Raw genomic sequence first — 19,022 nt, 5'->3', positions numbered from 1 at the left:
GGTGGACGTAGTTTCAGAGGAAGTCAACGGCAACCCTCAACCCAAGGAAGATCAATGGATCAAGTGGCAAGAGACAACGCTTTCTGCTCATATTGCAAGAAAACCAGGCACTACGCATTCGAATGTCGTAAACGAATAGAAGACGAAGGGGCGAGCCAAGGAAACAACAAGAAAGTCAACCTGGCAGATTCGAGTGGGGGAAGAGAAAACGACCGAGACTTCTCCTTCGTATCGACGGAAGGCCTCCGAGCTTAAGAGCCCACCACTTTCTATCTCGATTCCGGCTGCACCCAACACATGTCCGATCAGAGATCATTCTTAACCAATTTTCGACCGATTGCGGAACAGGAGCGACCTATCGATGGAATCGGTGGTACAAAACTTTACGTGCGCGGTATTGGAGACATTGCAGTAAGCCATTGGGCAAATGGAATCAAGATTGATGGGTGGCTCAGGGATGTACTGTACGTCCCTCAACTAACAGTGAACCTGGTCTCAATCGGTTGCATCACGGAAAATGGATATACGATTGTAGTATCAAAAGATTCTGCCAAGATCATGCAAAAAGATGACACAGTGATGGAAGGTTCACGAATCGGGAAAACCCTGTATAGACTCGACATATCGGCCAAAACTCCGCCCATCACGAGTTTAGTGGCAAATTCAAGCTCTGCAACACTCCTTTGTCGTCCACGTATGGCACGAACGACTGGCCACGACCATGTGAGCCACGACTTCGTCAAAAAGATGGTGACCAGTAATCACGTCACCGGAATGGATCTCGAACCCGTGAAGGAAGATCAAAACCGGTACTGTAATGGATGCAATCTGGGAAAAATGCACAAATTGCCTTTCTCCACGAGCAAGCACGTCACTACCCGAATCGGGGAATTCATTCATACCGACGTGGTGGGTTCGATGCACATATCGTCACCGAATGGAGCCAAATATTACGTTGTATTCAAAGACGACTACAGCCGCTACAAAGTAGTATACTTCCTCAAATTCAAGTCCGAATGTCCCGAATTATTCAAATTGTTTTCTAAAAAGATCCTTTGTGAAACCGGAAAGCGGATTGCTACGCTACGCTCCGACATTGGTGGAGAATTCATGAGCCATAATTTCCAAAGCTGGTTAACAGAAGAGAGAATTAAACAAGAAATGAGCGCACCACACACTCACGAACAGAACGGAAAGGTGGAACGAGATTACCGAACCACTGTCGAGGCTGCGCGAAGCCAAATCCACGGGAAGAATCTACCACTCACACTATGGGCAGAGGCTGTAAACCACTCAGTTTACACTCTAAACCGAACTCTGACGAAACAACGGCAGGTGACCCCATACGAAATGTGGCACGGAACAAAACCAGATATATCCCACCTTAGGACAGTTGGATCCGTCGCGTACGCCCTCATCCCAAATGCCGAGAGACGGAAACTGGAGCCAAAGGCAATCAAAGGACTCTATGTCGGTGAAAGCGAACAACAAAAGGCCAGTCGCATATTCATCAAGGAGACGGGCAGAACCATCATCTGTCGCCACGTCAAGATTTACGAAACCTAAATCGTCGACACAACCACCTCCAACAGAGAGGATGACGAACCCGACGCTGATCTGTCAAAAAGTAAGAACGCGAGCACCACATCACCACCAGAAAATGTCACCCAATTGACGAAAGATACAACAGTATCCATCCCACAACCCGTTCGATAATCAACGCGACAACGTGTTCCAAAGAAACTATGGCCCATGGAATCGTACGAAGCAATGATGTCGTCAGATGGAATGATGAGGAAGCATCCAATGTCTCTTTTTTATGAACCAAAATCATTCAAAGAAGCCATGGAGTCGACAGAACGTGATTTGTGGAAGAAAGCGGCCGACGAAGAAATCTGATCTCATCAAGAGAACAATACCTGGACTGTAATGCCTCTTCCACCCAGCAGAGCGTCAATCCACAGTAGGTGGAATTTCAAGATAAAAACCGACAAAGACGGCCAACCAAAACGGAGAAAAGCCTGATTTTTTGCAAAAGGTTATCGCCAGATAAAGGGCATTGATTCTCAAGAATCATTTGCCCCAGTAGTACGCTATGATTCACTTCGAGTATTGATGGGCATCGCCGCTATGCATGATCTCGAACTCGTTCAACTTGACGTCGCCACAGCATTTTTGAATGGAGACATTGATGAGGAGATCTACATCACGCAACCCGAAGGTTACATCATCCCCGGGCGTGAAACAGAAGTTTGCAAGCTCATCAAATCACAATATATAGAATTCGGCAGGCGTCACGGATTTGGAATTTAAAACTAGATTCGGTACTCATCACAGCTGGCCTACGACAAAGTAACGCTGACCCATGCGTATACTTCCGTACAGATAACGACGAAACCATCATTGTTGCAGTATGGATAGACGACGGAATCATTGCGGGAAACCATATGTCCACCATCGACAAAATCGAAAATATTTAGAAAAATAGTTTCAAAATGACACACGGCCCAGCAGAACACTTCGTCGGCCTCGTCATTCAACGTGACCGAGCCAATAAACAGATTTTTCTATCGGCACCGCAGTCCGTAGAGAAGATACTTGCCAAGTTCCAAATGAATACATGCCATCCGATCTCAACTCCGACCGAAAAAGGGACACCGCGACTGTCTGCACTACCACCTAGCCCCGACGATTCCGAACCAAAAGCTTCATTCCCCTACCGAGAAGCAGTGGGGAGCATAATGTATGCGGCGAGTACCATCCGTCCCGACATATCATTCATCGCTGGACAACTCGCCCAACATTGTGAAAACCCTGTCCATTGGAAAGGAGCAAAGCGTGTACTACACCACGTATGTACCTCGCCGGGACCCGGGATCACGGGATATGCTTCAACGGCAGAAGAACGAACCCTACCAGACTCAATGGATACTCTGACGCAGACTACGCAGGCGATCTAAACAGCAGGAGATCAACATCTGGATTCTTATTCACGCTAAATGGAGGACCGATCACCTAGTCAAGTCGACGCCAACCAATTGTAGCGCTGTCTACGATGGAAGCAGAGTACATCGCTGCAAGCGATGCATGCAGGGAAGCAACTTGGATAAGACTTCTCTTGAGTGAACTAGGTGCTCACCAAAACAACGTGGTGTTACAATGAGAGCGCGATATCACTAGCAAAAAATCCAGAGTCGCACAAACGGTCGAAACATTTCGATGTACGATACCATCATATCCGCGAGCAAATCAAGAAAGTAGTCGTCAACCTTTCATACGTGAATACGAAGAACCAACTTGGAGACATACTTACAAAAGGGTTAGATCTGCAAAGTCAGGAGAAGCTGATGAAAGACATTGGAATCGTGAAACCTTAGTGCGTTGACTTAAACAGCGGCTGTTCATTTTTGAACTATTTCAATTGTATTGTGTAGACGTTGCGCATATTCGTGATGACATTTTTTCCTTCAATATGCTAAGTTGAAATTCAGAATAATTATCTCGGTTTGAATTCGCTACCGACGGCTGATTGAGGAGAAGTATTGGAAGCGGGACATTCAGCCATCTAGCGGTCAACATGACAACTTCATCCTAATATGAAATGAGAATGCTCACCTGCCTCTCTCTCTACGTAGCGTCTAGCTGTCTGGAAGTAACCACGTTGAAAGTGATTCGCCTCTTTTGTAATCACTGCAATATTTAGGTAAATGTCGAGGAGTTTATCACTTATTCATTAATTGTATGTAACGTCCATGTACACAAATACAGACCTCTGTGTGAGGAATCAGAAACCCCAAGTAATATTGTCATATTCACTCTAACAGACGATACCTCAAGTCGCTCGCCCTAATTGGGATGAATTGAAACAAAGGTGGCCCCATCTTGCTGACGTGCCTGTTAGGAAGAGTGGAGGAAAGATCGACGTGTTACTCGGCCTTGATCAATGTCATTTGAAGTGTTAGAATCGCGAGTCGGTGAAGATGATGAATCGTTTGCCTCTCGAACCCGATTGGGAAGGATAGTTCGTGGCTTGCTTGGAGGAGCCATCGGTCCGATGACTACCCGCTCTTATCATCTCACTGCGACTTCAAGAGAAGAGTCTGTTCAAGAATCATTGGATGCCTTTTGCGAAACAGAAAAATTTGGAACGGAATTTCGTCGAGAAAATTGTAAATGAAGGTTTACGAAAATTGGATGTTGACTACGAGGCTCTGCTGACTTGGATTGAAGGAGAACCAGCATTCGAAAATAATCGGAAGTTCGCTGAACACCGTCTTGAAGACTTACGGGAACGCTTCAAAAAGAACCCTAAGCTGGAAGAAGATTACGGAAAAGCCATCAAGAAATACATCGATGAAGGATATGCGTCGCTAGTTGAAGATAACGATCTCTACTCTGATGATCAGCATTATCTTCCCCATCACGGAGTGTACAAGAAGGTCTACGGGAAAAAAGAACGAAAACTGCGAGTCGTGTTTGATGGAGCTTCTCGCTGGAAACGGAAGAGTTTGAACGCTGGAATGCTGCCCGGTCCGAAACTTCAAAATGATTTAGCTAAAGTCCTTCTTCGATTCCAACATGGTGAAATTGCCTTCTCAGCAGACATCAAAGCCATGTACAGCCGAATTCAACTGAAGCCAAGTGATGCCAGATTTCACCGGTTCTTATGGCAGGAACCCGGATCGGAAAAGATTTTAACGTATCAGATGGACCATCTGCCCTTCGGATTAAATTGATCTCCGTTCATTGCTCTCAAAACAGTGCAGCGAGCTGCTGCAGATGCTAAGACGGAGAGGAATGATTGCATGGAAGTGGTCGAAAATAACATGTACATGGACGATTTATTGAAAACTGCTGATAGTGAAGAATTAGCCATTGTCAACGCGAAGAATATTCGGGACGGCTTGGCAGAAGGGGACTTTCATCTTAACAATTGGATCTCAAATTCATCGAAACTTGTTGCAGCTCTTCAACCAAGTGAAAATTCTACCGCTGATTCGGCATGCAGGTTAGCTTCAGATGAAGCCGAAAAGTTGCTGGGAATCTTTTATGAGCCTAGTACCGACAATCTGACTTTTTGAATGACCTGTTTATGATCCGTTAGGCCGTGCGGCTCCTCTGATTGTTAAAGCAATGATCAAGTTGCGCGAATTGGGCATCAAAGGCCTGAATTGGAAGGAAGTCGTGGCCGGGAAAGATAAGGCATGGTGGGACCGTTGGTTCAACACGCTAAAACAATTAAATAGTATCCGGATGCCAAGATATCTTCAGCCGAACAAGAAAAATATCAAGAGCTGTCCTAACGTTTTGTGATGCATCTGAAGAGGCCGTTGCAGCTGCAGTGTAATTGAAGACTTCCTACAAGGACGGTTTATCTATATGTCGACTGGTGATGGCGAAAACGAAATTGGCTCCTCGTAAAACTATTTCTATTCCTAAACTAGAACTTAATGCAGCTCTGTTTGGCGCGAGACTTTCCAGATACGTGGAAGAGGCGCTAAACCTTCCGGATCTCACCCGACTGTTCTGGAAGGATTGAAGTACCACACGGAACGGGCTACAAGCGGTTGCCGATCACTACACGCCATTTGTCAGCCATAGAATTGGGGAAATCCAATCCCTCACCGATCCGAGCGAATGGAGATTTGTGCCCGAAAAGCAAAATATTGCGGATGTTGCTACGCGTTCTCTCCTCATCGATGAAGAACCAATTCCGCCTGGCTGGCTAGAAGGTCCTGATTTTCTGAAACAGCCAGTTTACCTGTGGCCAAAGGATATACCCTGGATGGCTGTTTCTGCCGAGCGACGTGCTGCCCATTCTCAACATTTGACGAAACCTCGGTCCGATCATGATTGGTCAAAGTTGAAAATTGATTCCTGTAATCTCTCTAGCTGTCCCAAGATAGAAGGCCCCTACAAAGAATTGGTGCGTCGGTGCCAAGAACAGGAATTTGATGAGGATATTGTAGCACGGAGGAATAATGCTGAGACTCAAGTAGTGATTAAGATTGTATTCACGGTCGATGCGCTCACACACACACAGTACTAACAAACAGTTACAACTAGACTGGGGGGCCGCAGCAAGGGACACACACAAGTATTTATGCACTAACGTAGACAGCAGCTACCGGGGGAAATATCTGCTGACAAGACTGCCGGACATCTCGGGTAGAGTTGCGGTCAATAGCCGATACAGAAGCGCCGAACGTGACAACTAGTCCATTGGGCCTCAATAACCGTGACATCTCCCTCCCTAGATAGCGAGTCGTCCCGACCGCTATTATTTATTTTTAACCAGAAAAACGAAACTAAATTTCGAAACTTCTCCCTTTAGCTAAAATTTCTACAATTCTCTTTACTACTGTTTCCCACTAAGGCCTAAGGTTCAAAGCTTTCTTTACTTTTATTCAGATACTGTAAGAGTGCTATAGCCTCTTTTGACTTAACTATGGAAGTCATTTGATCTGATCTACCCATTACAAGGTCAACACTATGCGAAGCATCAAGAACAAATAAAACAGTCATCAGAACATGGAATAACATCAGTAGGGGGATTTGCCGCTTCTATTTAGTTAACTGCTCCAGACTTTGAAGCGTCTCCAACCAGTGCTGCTCATGTTCTATTATTCGAACCTCCAACTTAGCCAGTTGAGTGCTCCGTTGTGCAGCCTGCTCTCCGTCACCTGCACCTTCCACGCTGCCTGTTGTCTCCAACACCTCGAGTCGCTTTCTCACCTCGATTCTTCCCCGGTCATGTTTTTGCTTTCCCCTGTAAAATAGAAACCACAAAGTGAGATTTGCCATAACCGTGAGTATCGTACCCATCAACAACTCGTATGGGTAAGACAGTGGGGTTGACTGTACACGTATTCGGGTTTCATCCTCTTCTTTCAGCTGACGTATAGATTTCCCAACTATACATCTTATTGCAATTCAAAAGTACGCGACAAGCCAAAAGTCGTGCGCAGCTTACGCGGATGCGCACCACTGTGGCCTATAGCTGAACTAAAAATTGTTTTATGCTTGACTATAACCATTCGTACGATGCTTTACCGTTAAGCAGACAGATCGCACTCATGGTCATGGAATCTGCAAGTTTGTTTTCATTTTAAAAAGTAAACTGTGATGTAGTTTCATAATGAGCGGCAGTCGAGTCACTCGAGTGTCATATAAACTATCCGAATTAGCCAAAAGTTTACCTGAGGTTGAATTTAAATCATACTGTGAAAAAATTGAAGAACTGAAATGTAATGATCCTCTTGTAATTGATCTACATTTATACAAATCTGGAAGTGACCTTAAGAAACTCATCCCTCCAATAACGAGGGATCATCTTATCCTTTATTTAATCGTTGAACGGCGTGGCAGTGATTTTGAGAAAGTAGAGGCGGTTAACAACTTATTGGCATCAGAACAGTACTTGACCAATACCTTCAGTGATAAACTTCTGGCCTTCCCGTTAACAAATGGAACTGTTATTATCAGAAGTCACATTACTCATTCACAAACTTTATCTGCTAAGCCAGCCACACCATGGGCAGCCTTACTCAGTGATGGTAAAATTTTTGCCGCTTTCTGTGACTGTGTAGCTGGGTGAGTCAATCATCTTACTTTGGATTGAACAACATAACTAACAATATTTTTGTACAAATATATTTCCATAACACAGGCTTGGTTGCAGTTGCATCCACGTGAGTGCTTTACTTCAGCAAGCAATTGCTCATACCAAAGAGGAAAATTCTACCTCTTCCAATAATGTTCAAATCGTAAATCCAAAGCCTATCATTCCAGTTACATCCCTACCTTGCAAGTGGAATAGACCAGGGAAAGGACCTGTTAGTTACAAATTCTAATTCAATTACAAATATATATATATATATAATAGACTGATACTTTTCTTTGTTACAAATTAGGTAACTGTAGGAAAAGTTGCCGATTTAACTTCAGTCAATCCTCGAAAGAAAAGTTTCTCAGTAAAAGAAATTTTCAATTCAACTTTCATTTTCACAGTATGATTTAAATTCAACCTCAGGTAAACTTTTGGCTAATTCGGATAGTTTATATGACACTCGAGTGACTCGACTGCCGCTCATTATGAAACTACATCACAGTTTACTTTTTAAAATGAAAACAAACTTGCAGATTCCATGACCATGAGTGCGATCTGTCTGCTTAACGGTAAAGCATCGTACGAATGGTTATAGTCAAGCATAAAACAATTTTTAGTTCAGCTATAGGCCACAGTGGTGCGCATCCGCGTAAGCTGCGCACGACTTTTGGCTTGCCGCGTACTTTTGAATTGCAATAAGATCTATATCGGCCATTGTTCTGGCTGCCTTGTTTTTTTCCAAGTGTCGAGGCGATCATAGCCTGTAGTGACGTCGACGTCGATTTTTTGGGCTTGTCTATCGATCCTGTTGGAAGTGTCCAGTTGATGCCCTTCAGTTCTCGATCCGTCGCTACACCGAAAAGCCATTTCAGGGCACTCCCACCTGCATCAATTAATCCTCTCTTGGCCCTCTGCTGTTTCCCGGATATGGCCTCCTTCAGGTGATTGAATCTACTCTTGAATACCCCTAGTTCCTCTAGGCAGCCTGTCGCTCGTTCCGTTAATTGTTCTTTGATTCGATTACCGATCTTAAAATCCTCGTTTAGCGGCCCACCTTCATGCTGTGTTAGTTTCTCCGCCAGCCATTGTATAAGATGGCCCAGGGTAGCCTCAACTTGTCGAAAAGACACCTCAGTCACGACTACCCATTCCGAATCGCTGAAGTTGACTTCCCCAAGATTTTGAAAAACTACCCCACTCCTTACGAATCTCTCCCGAGGAGATGCCCCACATGGCATTGCCCCACATAGTAGCGTCAAGAGTAGCATAAAGGGGCTGAAGGTTATTGGGTTGCAATAGCGCTTGAGTTGTTTTCGACTTCTCTCCGATCTCCTCTCCCCTCCCCTACTTTGCTCAGGTGCTTGTGGTTCCGGGCGGGATATTTCGAGATCGACACCCTCCTCCTCCTCTGGCTCCTACTGTATTGCTTGTAGCCGTGCAGTTCTTTCCCCTTTCTCCTCTCTCTGCTGACGCAGCTCGCCGATTGGGTCTTTCCCACGTTGGGGTTCAGTTGTTACTAGCCGTTGGTTCCCCTCCAGTGGCGGCGTTACTGGTAAAGTATCCCCTAGGAAGTTTTCTTCGTTAGGCCTACCCGTCACCTCTGGCGAACCTCTAGCAAATTTTTCCATGCTAACCACGTAAACAATTTCTGATTTCCGCGCCCGTGGCAACTTTACCTCGTAATTTAACGACGACGTTTCACGGACAACCACGTAGGGTCCTCGCCATCGATGTAGTAACTTTTCAGACCACCCTATTTTACGAAAAGGTTTATACACCAGGACTTCATCCCCAACCTTGAAATCTGTTGCCACTCCTGGTCCTGCATCATAAGCGTCCTTTTGTTTTTCTTGCACTCTATGTAACCATTGGGCCACCACTTGCTGAGCTTCCCCTAGTTTTTTCACCACCTCGTCTTGCCCGTCATGTTTCACCGGATTCGGGTTCCCATTCATCATGACATCTATGGGTAGTATTGCCTCCCTACCATACAAAAGAAAAAAAGCCGTTCTGCGAGTTGATTCCTGGCGGCTTGAATTATAAGCAAAAGTGACATAGGGTAGGATGTTATCCCAGTCTGTATGTGCCTTATTCACATACATTGACAACATGTCTGCCAAAGTATGGTTTAACCTCTCCACTAAACCATTTGACTGCGGATGGTATGGAGTAGTAGCTCGGTGGTTTACTGCCAGAGCGGCCATTATGGACTTAGTAAGTTCTGCAATGAAACACTTCCCACAGTCGGTCACGATGCTTTCCGGTGCCCCATGGCGGAGTAACACGTCCTTAACAACAAAAAATTCTGCTGCATCTTTAGCCGTAGCGGTGGGTAGGGCCCGCGTCTCGGCCCATTTTGAGAGATAATCTACCGCTACAATGATGTTCCGATCGCCCCCACCCGTCACCGGAAATGGTCCGAAAACATCAATCCCCACCTTCTCAAAGGGTCGTTCTACTCTTATTACTTCCATGTAGCCCTGTGGTTTCATGGGAGGTGATTTTCGTGCCTGACACAGCACACAGGCCTGCACGTATCCCAACACATGTTTCTCCAATTTCGGCAAGTAGTAGCGAGCTTTGATCCGATCTACTGTCCGACGCACCCCGAGGTGCCCAGCAGTAATGTCATCGTGGCACGCTTTCAAAACAACCTGTCTGTAGTTCGGTGGGACACATAGTCGAAGCCTGCTCCCCTGTTGCCCAATTGTCCGCACATAAAGCAAGTCTTGTTGCAATAAAAAATTTTTAAATGGGGCGTCAGGCCGTTCTTCTAGTACCATTAATGCTTTTTTCCATTGTGGGACAGATTCTTGTCCCACGCGAATTCCCTTCAAGTCCCCGTTGAGTGTGACTAGCAGCACAGGTAGCAGGGAATCGCTCTCCTCTTCTTCTGCGGGGCCTACTGGGTACCGTGACAACGCGTCCGCATCCTCGTGTAATTTCCCACTTTTGTACAACACCTGGGGTTCATAACCCTGTACCAGCAGTTCCCAACGGGCTAGTCTTTCAGCCAGATCCTTCTTCGTAGTTAACCAGCACAGAGCATGGTGGTCCGTCACTACTCTCACCGTCATCCCCCAAATGTAGCAGTGAAATTTTTTCATTGCCCAGACAAGCGCAAGGCCCTCCTTCTCGGTTATTGAGTAGTTACGTTCAGTAGCTGACAGGCTGAAGCCTACTGGTCTCTCTCCCGCTCCCGTTTTCTGTACTAGCGCCACGCCTTTCCCGTATTCACAGGCATCGGAATGAATGTCAAACGGCTTCCCATAATCGGGATATGCTAATTGGGTCTTTTCAATCAAACGCTCCTTTAGCGCATTAAAGCTTCCTTCTTGTTCTTCTCCCCAACAAAAGGATTTTCCCTGTTTCGTGAGGTCGTGTAACGGCTTTGCAATTTTTGCAAAATTGCTGATAAATCGCCGGTAATACGAACATAGCCCGATAAAGCTCCTCACATGTTTAATTTTCTAGGCATTAGTCGCGTTGGCCGGCGGTCTAGGGAATTCTCGAACCGCACAAATCTTCTCAGGATCCGTTCCATCCTTATCCACGACGTGACCTAGAGCTTACAGTCTGGTTTGTGCAAATAAGCATTTCTTCAGCTTCATCTTTAGATTCGCGAACTTAAGACACTCAAATACACTTCGGAGTCTCTTCAAATGTTCTTCCACCGTTTGGGAATAAACAATAATGTCGTCCAAATACACTAGGCACGCGGACCATCTCAACCCACTGAGAACCAGGTCCATCATTCTCTGGAACGTACCAGTCGCCGCACACAACCCAAAAGCCATCACCTTAAACTGATAAAGACCATCCGCTGTTATAAAAGCTGACTTAGGGCGATCACTCTCCTTTATGGGGACCTGCCAATAACCCGATTGCAGATCCATGATTGAAAAAAAAAGCCGAAACCTCCAATTGTCGGAAATTCCGACGGACGAAGCTCACAGCCATCGTCCGGGTGCCAACCCTTTGGCCGAAGAAGGCTAGACTCAGACGAGTCATCATCGGTGAAGTGCCGCGCTACCAAGGGTAAGGAAGTCCATTAGCGGAAGCAAGAGACTTAAGACGGACTACGGCTCGCAAGAGACGTGGATTGGAGGCTGGAGCTCGAGACTGTGTTATTGGAACTAGCTGAGAGCTTTTCCATATATATAGAGACACCTGTTGAGGGTGAAAGGAACGACGTGAGGGTTGAACTCATTGAGGCGGAGCCTGCAGAGTTCATCCCGCCAGATTATAGGTTTCGTTCCCGCAGGGTTATCGGGAAGTTAACTGATCGATAACCGGCAATCATCAGCAGCGGTGCCCTCTATTCCAGGATCGGACGCTCGGACAAATTAGACAACGGTGTAGTTTTCTGTGTATAAAAGGAGCCGTCGTGCCATGATAATACACTCACTTTTCTCACCGAATTGTCTGCGTCCAGTCAAGTCATTTCGCTCCAGTAATCCGCTCTCTTTCAGAAAAGGTCCGAAGTCCTCCTGCCGCCGCCTCCTCTAGCTTGCCAGCCGCCTCCTCTGACGTGCCAGCCCGCGACCGAGCAGCCATCCCGGAGACTTCACTTCACCGCTTACGAGTAATACTCTGCGGCCGTTTACTCTGTTGAGCCCGATAAGGCCCAACAGAATTTGACCGTGCTCTAGCCCGACAAGGCGAACAGCAGTCTCAGGACTTACCAGCGCAAGCCCGACAAGGCGAACGCAGTAGTCGCTAAATAAGTGCTACGGCACTACAGATAAAGGTTAACCGACGTAAAGGCACACAGTCTGGCAAACTTACCACCGTAAGACCCGACTGACCTTCTGCGCCAGCAGTAATCTGGCCTTTCGGGACAAGATTCATGAAACCAATCTCGCTAGGTTTTCTTCAATTCTGGGTAAGGGGTACACATCTTTCAGTGTCACCACGTTTAACTTTCTGTAATCCACACAGAACCGCCAGGCCCCGTCCTTCTTCCGCACAAGTACCACTGGTGAACTCCAGGGTCCATTGCACTTCTCTATTACTCCAGCGTCTTCCATTTCTTGAACAAGCGTCTGCATTAGCTCCCGTTCTTTCCACGCGCTCGAGTAAGGGCTTTGTCGGATGGGACGACAGTCCCCTGTCTCGATCGCATGCTTTACTACGTTGCACACCCCGAGTCTGTCATTTTCCCCGGCGAAACAGTCCTGAAAATCTTGAAGTACCCCAACAATCTTGTCGTGACTTTCCACCCCAATTTGCTTCGAGACATGCTTTCCGAGCACATCTCGTGACCACTTGGGTGCTTCCAGGGCGGCCAACGCCACCACTTCCCCCTCACTATCCGTACCCTCTTCAGCTAAGGTGATCTCTTCTAGCGTCCCCAGGACCATGTTTCTCGGTACCCACTGGTTGCGATCTGAGAAATTGGTTACCAGCACTTGATTGAACGTCTCGCAATCCACTACCAACAGTCGCCCCGTTGAGACGCCCTTCCGCTCCAGTACGCTAGTCGAGGGCTCTATCATTGCCCAGTTCTTCCCCGGGATTCCTGATGTCAACTCTATTTCGACCACCACCGATGAACGTGCGGGTATCATGCGCCCTACTCGGGACACCAGCTCGGGTGTTTCAATCTCTTTTTCTGCCATCATCTCCATTGGAATGTCTCCAATGATGAATTCAGGCAGAGCCCCTATTTTCATTCTCGTTCCAAATCTCTCCAGGAAGTCTTTACCGAGCAAGAGGTCAATTCCCCCCATTTCTAACACCAGAACTCCGCCGACTACTTTTACTCGCCATCCGATATTTCCAACTCTACCGCTCCTCCGGGACGTATTTCCTGGCCGTTAATTGACACGAGCCTGTTCGCTAGCCAGGGTTTTATCTCAAGGCGTAATAACTTGGCTACCCCGGGTGAACAAACGGACACGGCTGCCCCCGTGTCAATGACAGCGGTTATCTTTCTCCCATTACAAATAACATCCTGGATGACAAGTTTCGTTACGTCAATGCGAAGTAACGGAAAACTTAGTCAGCTCTCTTCCCTTAGCAGGCCGAGGAATTTGGGGTTAGTCTTTTGAGTATCTCCCCTAGCACGGTGGTTCCCCCCATTCCCATTTCCTTGCCGATTTTCCATGGGAATCTGGCAATTTTAGGTGCCCCGGCTGCCTGCCCCTGAAACCAATGGGCTTACCATCGGGTGTCCAATTAGGCGTGGCCTTTGGATCTCTCCCTCTAATAATGTTTCTCCCTTGGTTCAAATTATCTCTTTTCTGCATTAAGTCTTCAAACATCTTTTCGATTTTCTCCAACCTTGTAGCTACGGACGCATCTTGCTGCCCCGCTAGGCTATGCTTGGTTCTTTCCTCCCTTCCCATCACTCCCATCGTCCACTCGTCTTGCTTCCCTCGATCGGTCATCTCCTGGAAGCGTTTAACTTCTTGGAGAAACTCATTGCAGTTGGTGGGCTTTAAACTCCATAGTTTTTCTAGGACACTAGGACGCAAACCTTGCCAGAGGTGTGCTAGCTTCGTGGCCTCAGTCATATGCGGATCTACCCTACGGCATAGATCGAGCACGTCGTAGTAGTATTCTAGAGTTGATTCTTCAATTCCCTGCTTCCTCCCGCGCAGTTTAACCTCGTTATATTGCACATAGTTTACGGGCGTAAACTGTGTCAACAGCGCTGATTTTACTCCTGCGACCACCGGGGGCCCTTGTGCGTCTGACCACGCAGCGCGAAGGTTGCCTGATGCCTCCATGCATGCATACCATTTACCCGCAGCCCCTTCTAACGACATCTCGATGTGGTCCCTGAGCTCGTTTTCGCCCCACCGGTTGTATCTCCCCTCCTTCTCGTAGCGATGGATCCAACTAACTATGTCTTCCCCATCCCGCCCGGTGAATGTGGGGGGAGTCTGGAATTTAATCTGGGCTGCCATCCCTACGGGATTAAGGGGTGCGACTACCCCGGCTACAACAGAATTTCTGGCGGCCCTGCTGCGTAGCAATCGAGCGCTTACCACCGAGGATCTGCGCCGAAAAGCCTCAAAATCCCACTCTAACCCACCTTCAATGCTTTCCGAATCGGAGCTGTCCTCGCCGTCAGCACACGCTACAGTTTCTTCCTCGCTAATACTAGCCTGGTGTTGTCCCAAATTACTTTCCCTTGCTATAACCCCTGAACGGTCTTCTCTCTCGGCTAATCCTCCCGGCTCCCCTACAACGTCGTCCAAACGACTGAGGATTCCACTGGCACTGCCTACGATTGCCTGATCACTCCTTGGCGTAAATCGCCTAAATTCGTCTCGAGGGCGCGGTCTTCCCCTGCCTCTTCCAGTACCCCCACTCATCTACCGCCTTCTGCACGAAACTCCTACTCCCCCACCAACGACCGACCGTCGTTGCCTGATGGATGGCACTCCGTCTACCCACGATCCCTAGATCGTCACCCACGACCACCTGCCGCTTCCCGAAGAACCCCTCTTTGTCCTAACTCCCGATTTTTCAATCGTTACCGGCGGTGATCTACCACCGAGGAAGCAGGGAATTGCCCCCCTCCCCAAACAACGAACGACCGTCGTTGCCTGACGGATGACACTCCGTCTACCCACGATCCCTAGATCGTCACCCACGACCACCTGTCGCTTCCCGACGAACCCCTCTTCATCCTAACTCCCGATTTTTCAATCGTTACCGGCGGTGATCTACCGCCTTGCAGCGCACCACTGTCCGCCTCTACGCCCCCTTAATCACCACTAGGTCCCACCCACCTCCCCAGAAATTCTTATGGCCGTCCCCGCGCTATCGCACCCTAATCGCCCGTCACACGGCCGGTGCTGTGGCTTCGTACCCCAACAATTTAAGGCGCGTAGGCCAGTTGGGTCGACGACTCTCGGAAGCCCCTAACAGCCTCCGCCTCCGCACAACTAGAGCACACTAGAATGAAACAGCGCAAAGACTTACCATAAGTTCTGCATCTCCACCATGTAGCACGGAGGAATAATGCTGAGACTCAAGTAGCGATTAAGATTGTATTCACTGTCGATGCGCTCACACACACACAGTACTAACAAACAGTTACAACTAGACTGGGGAGCCGCAGCAAGGGACACACACAAGTATTTATGCACTAACGTAGACAGCAGCTAACGGGAGAAATATCTGCTGATAAGACTGCCGGACATCTCGGGTAGAGTTGCGGTCAATAGCCGATACAGAAGCGCCGGACGTGACAACTAGTCCATGGGTTCTCAATAACCGCGACAATATTCAGGGGCTCCACCAAAATCGACCACTTTCGAGACTTCAACAACTCTATTGAAGGTGGTTTCGGGACCGCTGAATAGTCGTCCCTTGACGCTCGCGAGTAAAGACCCGGAAAATTTTCGACCCATCACCTTGCCTGCTTGAATCGTCAGTAATGCTCTTCCTCGAGACCATGTGCGCTATTCAAAAAAGATGGTGAATCTTGTTTGGAGCTTGTGGACAAAATTTTATCTTCCCACTTTAATCCCTCGACGAAAATACACGACGGAAAAAAGGAATTTCGTCGTCGGGGACGCCGTAATGGTGTCAGAGAGTAATCTGCAGCCCAGCCAATGGAAAACGGGGCGCGTGATCGAAGTCTTTCCTGGATCCAACGTCTCGTCCGAGTAGTTAAAGTGAGGTTGGACAGCGGCGAGTATCTACGAGCAATTTATTGATTAGTGTTGCTGGAACCAAGCTTTTCCAGCGCTTTGCTGACCTCAGGGGAGAATGTTCCAGCGAACGCGTAATTTATTCGGCTGCTGTAGATCTGATTTATGTTTGTATTTCTTAACGGTAGATGTCACGTCGATAATTAGAGGGCACAATTATCAGCTGATCAGAAACCCAGTCGTCTTTGTCAAATCTTGAATTCTTTCCGAGTCGTAAGAGGCCATTTTGCCTGGTAACGTTCTGACAGCTCTTAATTTGGTCCGCTGTTTTATGTCTTTGATTGTGTGTGTCTATTCTATTCTACTCTGCATTCAGATACTTAATTGAAATCATTTATTGTATAATGTATATTAATGTATTATATTCTGGAGTGTACTGAGTGAATTGATGCGTGATATCTATTGAGTCACACTTGTATATTAACATCTCTGGTCATTGCCCACTCCTAATTGTGGACCCTGGGTAACATCTTATTTATATATGTTGCTTGAATGTAAATGTAATTATCTATATCGTTATTTAGGCACCAGTTGAATAGTCTAATACAGCTATCATATTCTTTCACTCGTTGGCCCAAAGCTTCCACTGTCATTTTTGGTTTCATGAACCGTTTATTGTAAAATCAGCTAACAACAGGTATTTGTTATAAAATACTTAAGATATTACGTAATTGAATTAGAAAGGAAAGAAAATATAACTTATGGGACATGCTCTATAATTCCTTAAAGCATTTACGGAACAAGAGGGAACTCAGATTGGTTCTTATGAACTCTCAAAAGGGGATGCTGATTCAGCTTGCAAGAATTGTGGTAGTGGGCTCGGCGGTAGGGCTGACAGAGATTTGACACATGGCAGTAGAAGAACCCAAAACCTGGTTGTTGACTGACCAAATATTACTAACTAACTATGGGGAATTCACGGTGGCATTTTAATTGGTTGCCACTCATGAATGGCATAAAAGACAATGTAAAAGTATAGGCGGGCAAGGTCGGGCGTTATCGGGTGACTTTAGACATCACAAAGAGGTATAGGCGGACAATTTGGGAGGGAATCAAACGAATTTGGACAATCGGTAAAAATTGCCCATGAAAGTTTAGGCCGTTTCGGGCAATTCTCGATGGACTGAAATACATACATTTTTAGTGACTGGCAAGTAATGGCCGTTTTTGGATGCTCTTGACAAATTGTAAAAGATTCTATTTATAGCTGGAATTTTGAGGCTGGTTTCCTCTAATTACTATATTTTTTAGACAGCGTGGAAGGCGTAGAAGGCTGGAACTTCCATTGAATGCTTTTAACGTGAACATATTAGACCACGTCTGGGTCCTCGTACAGCTTTGTCACTACTTATCTCAACTCTCTCTCGTCTTCGAAGAAATTGGTGCCGTTATCCGTGTGTAGCACCCCATAAAAACTATTGAAATTGCGCAAGACTAGCAAGTAATCTTCCGAGTAGAGGATTGTTACAAACTCTAAAAACACGACCCCATCGTATTGTCGTCCGATTTCTGGACAATAATACAACAATCGGCCCGAAAAGGTAACAGACCGATTTCGTAAAACGTGGAGATCCAAACTCCAATCTCGATTCGTGCAGATGGGCCATCATCTGCACTCCTGGATTGATTCGATCACGCTGACATGTCTCACTCTCGCGTTGGATCCTTTTCCCTGGTTTACATTCACCAGGAATCTAAAAATGCTGCTTGATGCAGCTGAGCTGATAATCCTTTCCGACATGCCTCAGTGAAAAGTGAAATGGTAAATTGATATTTTTCCTGAAGAACAGTCTGATGAAGCTCCTGTTTGGCCATTCCTCCCGTCCGGTATGTCCTTCAAAGCGCACCAGTCTGGAGCCATTTTTGCACCTTCAGACGCCGGATTTCCTAAGCAAAGGCTTGGCACCGTTTTGCAAGCATCAAATAATTTACCTCAAATTTTGGTATGCCAATACCGAGGCACTGCTTTGATACGTTGACACTCTTTCTCGGCCGGCTTGCCGATAAACAACGCCTTTTTCTTTGTCAAGTCCATTAGTGGCTTCGCTTTTTATGCAAAAATTTGCAAAACCGCACGTAGTATGAGCGTAACCAGTCTTCACAATGCCTCACTGACTTACGAGCGTCGATGTCGCTCTTGCTCATTTGAGAAAATTTGAGCGTCACTCACTCATTCACTCGCAAAAATTTAAACGAGGGATAGCTCACACTCGAGCTTGCAAAAAATAAATATATTCTTAAGTCTTAATAAAAGCAATACAAAATTACATTTTTTTGGTTATTTCCACACACTTCAACACAGGAATTCAACAAATTAATCATGTTGAGGAATTCGTTTTCCAGTTGTGGCACACATCTCGATTTAATTACATAAATGTGAAACTATCAAGTTACTGTCAGAGAGAAGTGACCTCTAGCCGTCTAAATAAGACCAGCAGCGCTGAAAAGGGGTTCACAAGCGACTGAAGGGGGAAGAGACGAGTTTCGTTCTCTGCACAAAAGTAACACAAGCGCAATATTAAATATTAATATTGTAACACTACGTTGTATCCAAGGGCAGTAAGACTAAGACTGAGAGCGATACAAGATTACATGGCGACTTACGCGACTTACGCGACTCAAGATTACATACGAGGGAAATCCTGACGTCATACGTTCGGTTGTTCTGAATACCAGCTGGATCGCATAACGTGATCATTGACCACGTGACATCCCCCTCTCTAGCTGCATTCGTTCTCGAA

General features: G+C 46.5%; 1 protein-coding gene and 1 long non-coding RNA gene across 2 annotated transcripts; one reads left to right on the top strand and one right to left on the bottom strand.

The window, feature by feature from the left end:
* The first annotated feature begins 7,138 nt into the window (after window positions 1-7,138).
* On the top strand, window positions 7,139-7,912 carry LOC123473713. Its single transcript, XM_045174977.1, has 2 exons — window positions 7,139-7,593; window positions 7,670-7,912. Exons 1-2 carry the CDS (start codon window positions 7,139-7,141, stop codon window positions 7,851-7,853), a joined length of 639 nt encoding a protein of 212 aa, XP_045030912.1. The 3' UTR covers window positions 7,854-7,912.
* Window positions 7,638-7,987, bottom strand: LOC123473714. The gene is made up of 2 exons (XR_006647978.1): window positions 7,894-7,987; window positions 7,638-7,833 (listed from the first exon to the last, which is right to left on the bottom strand). It is a non-coding gene; the product is annotated as an uncharacterized LOC123473714 (long non-coding RNA).
* Between the last annotated feature and the right edge of the window lie 11,035 nt (window positions 7,988-19,022).

This window comes from Daphnia magna, linkage group LG6 (assembly GCF_020631705.1).
Source record: "Daphnia magna isolate NIES linkage group LG6, ASM2063170v1.1, whole genome shotgun sequence".
In the NCBI taxonomy this organism is placed as follows: Eukaryota; Metazoa; Arthropoda; class Branchiopoda; order Diplostraca; family Daphniidae; genus Daphnia; species Daphnia magna.
This window is presented reverse-complemented; position numbering and strand designations above follow the sequence as displayed.

What these genes read in the sequence shown, in the direction of transcription:
- LOC123473713 (XM_045174977.1), top strand. Translation starts at nt 7,139, where the DNA reads ATGAGCGGCAGTCGAGTCACTCGAGTGTCATATAAACTATCCGAATTA. An exon ending in TTCTGTGACTGTGTAGCTGG is followed by an intron (nt 7,594 to 7,669) that starts GTGAGTCAATCA and finishes TCCATAACACAG; the next exon opens with GCTTGGTTGCAGTTGCATCC.